Source organism: Saccostrea cucullata, unplaced genomic scaffold (assembly GCF_032062105.1).
Source record: "Saccostrea cucullata isolate Sc308-1 unplaced genomic scaffold, CSIRO_AGI_Scuc_v1 ctg1073, whole genome shotgun sequence".
In the NCBI taxonomy this organism is placed as follows: Eukaryota; Metazoa; Mollusca; class Bivalvia; order Ostreida; family Ostreidae; genus Saccostrea; species Saccostrea cuccullata.
Window position 1 is genome coordinate 110,574 of NW_026926768.1, and position 10,596 is coordinate 121,169.

At 36.3% G+C, this 10,596-nt stretch overlaps 2 protein-coding genes across 2 annotated transcripts; both read left to right on the forward strand.

The window, feature by feature from the left end:
- The first annotated feature begins 383 nt into the window (after nt 1-383).
- LOC134272608 (MAP kinase-activating death domain protein-like) lies at nt 384-3,398 on the forward strand. The gene is made up of 3 exons (XM_062754823.1): nt 384-736; nt 3,017-3,183; nt 3,330-3,398. The coding sequence occupies exons 1-3, from the start codon at nt 427-429 to the stop codon at nt 3,396-3,398; spliced, it is 546 nt and encodes a 181-aa protein (XP_062610807.1). The 5' UTR covers nt 384-426.
- Nucleotides 3,125-4,600, forward strand: LOC134272609 (uncharacterized). Its single transcript, XM_062754825.1, has one exon. The coding sequence runs from the start codon at nt 3,929-3,931 to the stop codon at nt 4,598-4,600; it is 672 nt and encodes a 223-aa protein (XP_062610809.1). The 5' UTR covers nt 3,125-3,928.
- Nucleotides 4,601-10,596: the final 5,996 nt, after the last annotated feature.

Consider the following 10,596-nt stretch of genomic DNA (forward strand, 5'->3'; position numbering starts at 1 on the left):
TATCTATATAAGTTTTCATTAAAACAGATTATATGATGTAAGTATGTGATAAGATATAATGATTATTAAGTCAATTATCTTGATCGTTAGGATTTATATCATATTGCTTTGGCTTAATTAAATTTTCTTTGTTTTATAAATTGATCCGACACGTTTCAGATTTCCATACCAAGGGGAGATAAAAAAAAAAATAAATAAATAAAAATAAAATAAAATAAATAAATAAAAATAAAAATAATAATAATAATAAAAAAATAATAATAATAAATAAATAAATAAATAAATAATTAGGCTAACTTTATAAAAAGAAATAATAAAGCATGTGAGAATGAGGAGATAATTAATTTAAATTTCTTCTTACAAATATAAAAAATAATATATATATATATATATAAATAAAGAATTTTCTTTTCTTTTCTGAACACGATGCCACCGAGAGCTAAGAAGCGTAGAATGGCTCAACCAGCAGCGACTGCCACACAGCAGCCAAGTGGTAGTCAGGCTACGGTGTCTGTGAATTCCCAGACGTACTCGTCGACGGCGTCGGCAGGATGTCCAGTACATGTACCAATACCACCGACCCAGGCTCCATCAACTTCCGTTGTGGCGGAAGCGCAACCCATGTTGACGACAAGTGCAGGGCCATCCTTTGCACCGACCACCTCTGGAGCAACAATCTCAACTCCAACAGATGTTGGTACCACCCCTGCTCCTGTCCCATCAATACATATGATTGGTATGAATGTTTCTAGCACAGTCAAACAACGTATTATTAGTGGGCAGTATATTGCTTTGGCCACATTGGTAACACCAAAATCAGGGTCTGATGAAAAGAAATTAGTTATGAATAGTATGGGTGAGATAATTTATAAAGATGCCAACCCAAAAAAGGTAGAAAATATTGAGCAATGGACTGACCTTATGCTCATATTTGCAAGTGTGTACTTGAGTGCACATCCCGCCAAGACTCTTGACCTACTTAAGTACATACAGACCGTAAGAATGGGTGTTAGCAGGGGGGCTATATCTTGGAAAGAATATGATACGCAGTTTAGGCTGCGCAAAGAGCAAAATCCTGTGTCTTCTTGGGGTGAAATTGACTCGGAATTATGGTTGATGTATATGCATTCTGGGCCCGCTTGTAACGTAACAAATGCACCCAAAACCAATAATGATAAATGCTTCAATTTCAATTACAAGGGATCTTGTGACAAATTCCCATGCATGTATAAACACAGTTGTATTCGATGTGGTAGTAACCATCCACAGATACATTGCCTTACACAAGCCTCAAACACTGGGTCCGCACAAATATTTCGCCAACAAAATTCAAGTGGTCAATTCTATGGACAGTCAAGTTTTCGTCCACAAACCACCAATGCAAATACCAACTATAAGGGGTATTCAACCAATGCAAATACCAATTATAGGGGGTATTCCAGCAGCAACACCCAGCGCCCCACCTACTCAAGACCAAGATTCCGCACCCCGCAATCTATGGCGTCTAGGTTCAACGCCTATTAATGTACACGCCCTTAAAAAATGTCTCGTCCACTATCCTAACAGAATCATAGCAAATCGCCTAATCCAAGGGTTCTCTCAAGGGTTTAAACTTCATTATCATGGGCCTAGATTACCAATTCAATGTAATAATTTGAAATCCGCGGACGATCATCCTAATGAACTTAAAGAGAAAATCGATAAAGAAATTGAAATGGGGAGGATACAGGGTCCTTTCACGAAAATACCAATTTCTAATCTTAGGTTATCTCCAATTGGGCTAGTGCCGAAGGGGGATAATTTGGGCTGGCGTCTAATAACGCACCTCTCTTTCCCGAAGTTTAGTAGTGTAAATTCATACATAGATCCTTGTGAAACTGCTGTACAATATTCATCCTTTGATTCAGTGATTCAGATGATTGCTAAATTAGGGAAGGGGGCTTTCATAGGTAAGCGAGATATAAAATCCGCATTTCGACTTCTTCCAATATTTCCCGGCGATTTTGATCTCCTGGGTTTTAAATTTCAGGGTAATTATTTCATAGACAAATGTTTACCTATGGGGTGCTCCATTTCGTGTAAGGTTTTCGAGGATTTTTCTACAATTTTGCAGTGGGCTACGATACAGCGTTCTAAAACATCAACAATGGATCATTATCTAGATGATTTTATATTTGCTGGGAGGGATGCCCATTCCTGTCAAGATCTTATGTCGAATTTTCAAGACGTCTGCGATGATATAGGTGTTCCTATTGCCGAGGACAAATCTGAAGGCCCTACTATGGTTATGACATTTTTAGGTTTTGAGATAGATACTTATCATATGCTAGTTAAGATCCCCAATTCAAAATGCTTAGAGCTACAGGGTATTTTACACCATCTCGTTGTTCAACGCAAGATGACACTCCAACAATTACAATCTGTGTTAGGTAAACTGAATTTCTTTACAAGAGCCATAAGACCAGGTAGGGCATTTCTGCGTCGGCTTTATAATGCTACAATAGGAGTTTCAGAATTACATTATCACATAAGGATAACTCAATCAATGCGTCAGGACTTGTACATGTGGATTAATTTTCTTGAATCATTTAATGGGACTGTGTATTTTTTAGATATTGAGTGGACGTCAGACAACAACATTAATTTTTACACAGATAGTTCCGGTTCGTCTTACTTGGGATGTGGTGCTTATTTCAAAGGGGAATGGTGTTTTTACCCTTGGCCAGAGACCTGGGCGTCCAATGACCTACTTAAAGACATGACCTTTTTAGAGTTAGTTCCGGTGGTCTTGGCCGTCTATTTATGGGGTAACAAACTCGCTAATAAAAAGATCATTCTCCATATAGACAATCAAGCTGTAGTCGCTATAATAAATAAACTCACTTCTAAATCAGAGCGGGTCATGAAACTACTTAGACCATTTGTCCTTGCTTCTATGAATTATAATATTCTGTTTCGTGCAGTTTACATACCAAGTAAAGACAATGTAGTTGCTGATTCAATTTCTCGTAAGCAGTGGGCCAGATTCCGACAAGCAGCTCCACATGCCAGGGAACACCCTTGCCCAGTGCCCCTATCTTTCCGCAACATCATCTCCAGTCTGAGTTTGCTAAACTTTTAGACGCCTCAGTATCTGAAAACACACATAAATCTCATCGGGCTGGAATGGCAGCATATTACAAAGTATGTAGACTCATTGATTGCACGCCATGGCCCCCTACATTAAACTCAGTCGTGCAATTCGTTTTGCATTCATCATCATCCGGCCTCGCATATGGTACCGTGAGGTCATACTTGTCTGCCATTTCATTTTATTGTAAATTGCAGAGTGTTCACGATCCAACCCCAGAGTTCTTGGTTACAAAGTTATTGCAGGGCATGAAACGTTTGAGACATAAAGTAGATACTAGACTGCCAATAACGAAAACAATTTTGCTAAATATTATTCAAGTTCTGCCCATAATATGTACCAATGCTTTTGAAACAGCTCTTTTCTCGGCTGCATTTTCCCTGGCATTTCATGGATTTTTAAGAGTTGGCGAATTAACAGTTAATACAAGAGAAGGTGATCAACAAAACACAATTCAATTCGACAATTTGTCCATTAATCACGAAACGCAATCTCTCTTACTGACTATCCGGTATTCGAAAACGGACCAGTTAGGTAAAGGCACAGTACTTCAAATAGATAAGCAGGGTGGTGTAGCATGTCCATATCAGCTCATTACTAAATACGTCAGCATCCGTCCAGAGGGTTCAGGTACATTATTTCGACACTTCGATTTATCCCCACTCACACGATATCAATTTACGGGGGTACTTTGTAAGGCAGTAAAGCACCTAAATTTGCCTGGTATCTCAGGATACAAATCTCACTCTTTTCGTATCGGCGCGAGTACTGATCTCGCGTTAAAAGGATTTTCAACTCATGACATTCAGAGATCTGGTCGTTGGAAATCTGATTCTTACAAATCCTACATTCGCATACCAAAGTTTTAATCTAATTTTAGATATACAGACAATATGGTTGGTGGGTTCATCAATAATCAAGCACGCCTTTTTGGAAGCTGTATTAAGACCAGGTGGTACAAATTTGACATTAGAAAGAAAACACATCTCACTGTGGTGGCAGGGTTATAGTGGCCTCCAGTTAAGTAAAACTAAACAAAAGATTAGAACTCTTGGAAAGGTGGGCCCTGTACCTAATTTCATCCTTATACATTGTGGGGGGAATGACTTGGGCAATGTATCGATCAGAAAAATAAGGGTGGTTGCAAAGCAGTTGGTTTTATTTCTAAGGAATCACTTTCGAAACAGTAGGATTATATGGTCATTTATACTTCCGCGTCTCCAATGGCGCTATTCAGCAAATTTAAAAGCTATGGAAAATGCACGCAAACGGGTTAATTCTGGTATAGCTGCAATTGTCTTGCAATCTGGGGGCGCAATAATTCGCCATTCAGACATTAAACCTGATCCAGCTTTATTTTTACAGGATGGGGTACACTTATCCTCGTTGGGGAATAACATTTTTCTTAACTCTCTCCAGGGGGGACTTGAGGCTATCGTTGCCCATGGTCAATCCTGCTTTCCCAATTAGCAAGGGTCCTGGGTACGGCTGTTCGTATATGCCGCTCTATCCCCACCATGGTGGCGGAGTTCCCTGGATGAGTTTCATTCTGATCCTCATCTCAGGGAACTTGTGGCGTATAAGCGGCATTTTGGTAATTATATTGTAAGCTTTGACCTCTGCACCTCCCAGGGTCAATGCTTTCTATATATATATATGGTGAACTTTGAACTTTGATGTTGTGAACTTTGAACTTTTGATGTTGTATGAACTTTGACTTACCACTATATGAACTTTGACCTTTGGTAATGACCTTGATATATGATTTGCTTTGATGTTGAATGTTGTTTGTGCATTTGATTGGGGCATGCTCTTGTCTTGGCTGCCCATTGCCCATATGATATTGTTTGTTTTGCATTTGAAACTAAATAACAGCCGTGCCCATAATATCGCCACACTTTAATAAAATTAATTTCAAGTTACCATTTGTTTGCGTTACACTTTTCTGAGATAATATCACATCCAATTCTATTCGAATTGGAGGCTTTTATCGAAGAAAGTGTTAATTTCCCATATTACAAAATCCATAGATCCGCCTATAATCCCTATAATCAATTAGAGTTATTCCCCCTGAGTCAACTTCCGTTAATCCTTTTTCATTCACAGACTATATGAATGAGGTTGGTGCAATTTTAAAGGATAATTTTTTGCAAATTTAGATATTTAGAAAAATACCCTCCTCACCCAACCCTTATTCGAATAGATTTTTGCGCTGTGTTTTTCTTTCTATTGCAGCTGTCCTACAAAAGGATCACTTAATATCAAATGGTACGGCTGTTACAAGAAAAAGTCTACCTGGAGACCAACTTAGATGAACTTTTCGCAAACCTTGGCCACTGCTCCTCCCAGGGCCAATGTTTCCTAAACAGTGACTGATATATAAACGACAAGTAAAGAAGGCACATAAGCGGCATGTAATTCGTAATAAATATATCGTAAATAACACCTCTGGCGTATAAGCGGCATTTTGGTAATTATATTGTAAGCTTTGACCTCTGCACCTCCCAGGGTCAATGCTTTCTATATATATATATATGGTGAACTTTGAACTTTGATGTTGTGATCTTTGAACTTTTGATGTTGTATGAACTTTGACTTACCACTATATGAACTTTGACCTTTGGTAATGACCTTGATATATGATTTGCTTTGATGTTGAATGTTGTTTGTGCATTTGATTGGGGCATGCTCTTGTCTTGGCTGCCCATTGCCCATATGATATTGTTTGTTTTGCATTTGAAACTAAATAACAGCCGTGCCCATAATATCGCCACACTTTAATAAAATTAATTTCAAGTTACCATTTGTTTGCGTTACACTTTTCTGAGATAAATGCAATATTTATTATATTATACTGAATGTTTTATACAAAAACATGTTACTCTGAACCGTGCGCGCATAAATTCCGCGCAGACGCTATTTTTTGGATTACCACCCGTCGTCAAGCAATGTTGACTGTTGCTACACAGGAGGGCGTGGCTTCATTATTCAGCGGGTAGTAGTGTTTTTTATCACATGTTTCTCGACGAATCAGATTCAATTAATTTACATGGAAGTATAATATATATAAATAGCAATCACCCCTCAGTCGACTGATCACACCCGCCATGTGTTATTTGTTATGTTCCCCAAACGAAGTTGGGGAACATATTGTTTTTACTCTGTTTCTTATTATTATTATTATTATTATTATTTTTCTTCTCGGGAAAATTTTGTCCGCGAATGATCTTGTAAACTACACATCCGATTTAGGTGAAATGTTTTTAGGGTCAGTAGACATGTTATGTAGATTTGCGGAATCAAGGTCATTTTGCGCGCACGTGCAAAACTTGAAATGACCAATATATAATGGATAAAACCGTAACTTTTCTATTTTTTAACAAAATGTTTTGAAACTCGTAATGTAAGGATATATTAGTAGTATGCACAAGATGACATGGTCAAAATAGCAAGATTGCACGCGCTTGCACGTGCGCTTTGCTCTGATTGGCTGAAACTAAAGTCTCTATATCTTTCTTGTTTTTTGATAAAATCATTTGAAATTTTGAACATAGTTATACATTAGGGAGATCTACAGCCTGTAATATAAGAATTATCATGAAAGCATGTGCATGCACGTGTGCTTGCAAGAGCTCGCACGTGCAACATGAGAAATGTCCAACATAATTGATACAGACGTAACTATTTAAATTATTGATGAAATGCTTTGAAACTCATATTATGAGTATATATTAGAAGCATAGACAAGATGATATGGTCAAAAAAGCAAGATCTCACGCGCATGCACGTGCACTTCGCTCTGATTGGCTGAAACTAAAGTCTCAATATCTTTCTTGTTTTTTGACGAAATCCTTTGAAATTTTAAACATAGGCATGTATTAGGATATCCTACAATAAAATATATAGCAATTATCATGAAAAAGCGTGCATGCACATGCGCTGCAATCTGATTGGCTTATGCTTTAAATAGCTATAACTCCCTTGGTTTTCAACCAAACAGGATGAGATTTGGAACATAGATAGATATAATAGACTTCTATAAGATGGTATGGTCATCATGCACATGCATACACGTGTGTGTACGTGCACTGCAATCTGATTGACTGAAACTTTACACAGCTATAACTCCCTTGGTTTTCAACCAAACGGGGTGGGATTTAGAACATAGATAGATGTAATGGACTTCTACAAGAAGGTATGGTCATCATGCTGATGTATGCAAGTGCTTCCACGTGAAATGAGTAAAATCAAAAATACAGTTTAGTGAGAGTATTTCTTTAATACTTTTGGATTAATTACTTTAATATTTAGTATATTAAAATATTAAGATTGTATAGACAAGATAATATGGTCATTACGCACACGCAATCACATGCGCACGCGTGGAATTCTAAAATTTGAATGAACTTGGTACTTTCTCCTGGGTAAATGTTGTTAAAGCCTCAAATGCATAGAGTTTGCCTTATTTAATGAAGCTTACAGGGAATGTGGCACCAAAAGGAAGTTGGGGAGCGTTTGGGGAACATCTGTAACGGTCCCCGTTACAATTAGCACTAGTTTTTCTTGATTTGATGAAGTTACAAAAATATAAATTATTTAACAGTCGCCAGAAAAAGTACAAAATGACTTACAAAACCATTTCGTAAGATTGTAAATGGACACTGTATGATAGACACATTTTTGAATTGAACAAATAACTTTAATACCTTTTTATAGAAGGAGGATATGGGGATAACGAACAGTATTCAATCTCAAATTCCATAAAACAATACAAAATAGGAGCAGAGCAAACACGGACCTCCGAAACATCAGAGGTGGGATCAGGTGCCATGGAGGAGTGAGCAGCCACTGCTGACCGGTCACACCTGTCGTGTGCTCCTTGTCATGATCGGGAAATAACGGAAAAAGCCCACGACCATTCGCTGTATAAATAATGGACTAACAATTAGTATGAAAAACGTCAGTCAGCATTTGACTCTGACAAGGTCATTGTATCGACTATGGAACTTACGAAATGATGACTTTAAACAAGCCTGCTGATATTCTTGTTTTATCAACTTGCTTGTCAATAATTTACCTCGTTTTAGAAATTGTTCATACATAGAGCATGCTCTTGCATATCGAATTAACTGAGCTATATATACTCCCTATGCAGGTGATGAAGGTATATTGCTGCATAGGTAAGGGAAGTTGACGAAAGAAAAGTTAAAGTTATCACATTTATCATATAGCTTGGTTGTTAGATTACCATTAACGTCTTTTTCAAGAAAAATATACAAGTATGAAACAGATGTGTCAGACTCTGTGATATCTTTAATCTCAAGCTCACCAGGATATATCGTATCGACGTAGGAATGGAAATTACCATTGTTAATTGACAATACGTCGTTTATGTATCTAAATGTCGAGTTGAAGGCCACAACAAGTGTTTTCTTCTTTTCACGCATAAGATATTGCACAAATTCTGCTTCATATGAATATGAAATAGAAGAAAAGGATTAGTATATTTTGAAATGTTTGTAGGTTTGAAATGAGATAACACAGGATGAAACTATACCATTGAGTTACCTGAAAGGTGACTGAAAATTTACTGACATGTGATCAAATGATAGATCCATGTCATGCCACACCAAAATAAAATCCATCGCCGTGTCCAGTTTGCACGGAAATTAGGATTCAAAATAGAACAGCAATGTAATATTTCAAAAGAGAAAATAACAATCATTTTAAAAAACACCACAAAGTTAAGTTAATGTCATTTAATGTTTTTTGCATGGAATTTAATGTGTGCTTATTCTTTATTGGTTTTGTAGAACTAAATTTATTTTAAGGGGGACCTATGCCGTTCTACGTCAAAGCGGCGTTATTTGACGTCACAACAGTGAAGTTATTTTTTAAACACCTGTTGACTTTCAACTGTGATATAGGCTTAACATTGTTAACAACGTACACAACTTACAAAAGAAAATTTATACATCATTAATAACAGTTTTATTTGAAGTGTGGAGAGTGTTAATATATGAATTTTCTTCCTTTAGTTGATAATTAATAGTTATTTCAGTTGTGAAATATACCTCGATGATATGCTGATATAAGTGCAAAAAGATAAGATAAAATTCAGCAAAAAGTAGCTTAAATCAGGAAAATATGTTTAATTTTATGTTTTCCATTATTTGTATTTTCTCGATAAAACAAATTGTCAAACTTTTGAAAATTTCACACAGAGATTTTTCGGACAAAGGTCTCCACTATGAAGCGCTTTTTTAAAGACCGACCCAGGAAAAAATCTCAAACGCTCAGAACCCAACCTTCGTCAGCCGCTTCTTTTTAAAAATTTTTATAGATCAATTAACATTTCATATTTATGGAAGGTTGCCGTTAATGCTGCTTTTTAAATAAAAACATGCTAATTAAATTTGACTATGAATTTTTTCCCAAGTTGTAAAACTAAACGCACTTAAATGAGATTTGAACCTTGTGTTTTTGAGCCAAGGCTATAGAAGCTTAAATTGATAAAAGCACATCCCAGCTGATAGACCATCTCTTATTTTTATGACATTTTGAAATGTTAGACGGCTTCTTTTGTGATGGCAGTGGCAGACGGTTACATCAGAATCAGGAATTTCCTAAATCTTATAAAGTTTAGCAGTTGTAAACAACAGAATCTTAACATTTATACACGTAGATTCCATTGTTTACAACTGCTGAACTTTATAAAATTTAGGAAAATTACAAAGGCTGAAATTTAAAGACATGCAATGAATCTTGTGTTTATGAGTACATTCTACCAGAGGCCTAATACTCTATAATACATATCCAATGACTACATCTGTATGATGTGATGGGAACTAAACTGCACATATTTAGTTGACAATATTACTCATATGCTTGTCAAATAAACGCAAAATACTTAAATTTAAATCTTTCTAAAAAAGTAACCCATTTCAAAGAAAACAAAACCAACATTAATCTTTGATAAAAGCATAAAATAAGTACACGTACCCCTGGAAGTTCCACGATGGGATTATGTGTCTAAGATGTCAGTAAGATTTTATTTCAGGAAGTATTGGCAGGTCTTTCATATATTCTAATGTCTTACCACATCATGCAGTTATAGTCATTAGATTATATATTTGAACTTTGGTTGAATTAAAAAAAAAAATAGGTATCTGATCATTTTGTGCATAAAAAATTTAAAATAAAAAAGAACTCGAAAGATAAATAAAACATCATATTAAGCATACAACTGCACTAAAGTAAATTTTATGTACAAAGGAATAAATGTATTGAGGTGATGAACGGTATTCAAGCTCAAAAATCTATTAAACAGTACAAATTTTGAAGCAGAGAAAACACGGGCCTATAAAATATCAGAGGTTGGATCAGGTGTCATGGAGAGTCAGCATCCCCTGCCGACCAGAAAACCCCACCGTGTGTTCACTGTCATGATTGGGAAATTACGATAA

What these genes read in the sequence shown, in the direction of transcription:
- LOC134272608 (XM_062754823.1), top strand. Translation starts at nt 427, where the DNA reads ATGCCACCGAGAGCTAAGAAGCGTAGAATGGCTCAACCAGCAGCGACT. An exon ending in CCCATCAATACATATGATTG is followed by an intron (nt 737 to 3,016) that starts GTATGAATGTTT and finishes TCTCGTAAGCAG; the next exon opens with TGGGCCAGATTCCGACAAGC. An exon ending in GAATGGCAGCATATTACAAA is followed by an intron (nt 3,184 to 3,329) that starts GTATGTAGACTC and finishes TAAATTGCAGAG; the next exon opens with TGTTCACGATCCAACCCCAG.
- LOC134272609 (XM_062754825.1), top strand. Translation starts at nt 3,929, where the DNA reads ATGACATTCAGAGATCTGGTCGTTGGAAATCTGATTCTTACAAATCCT.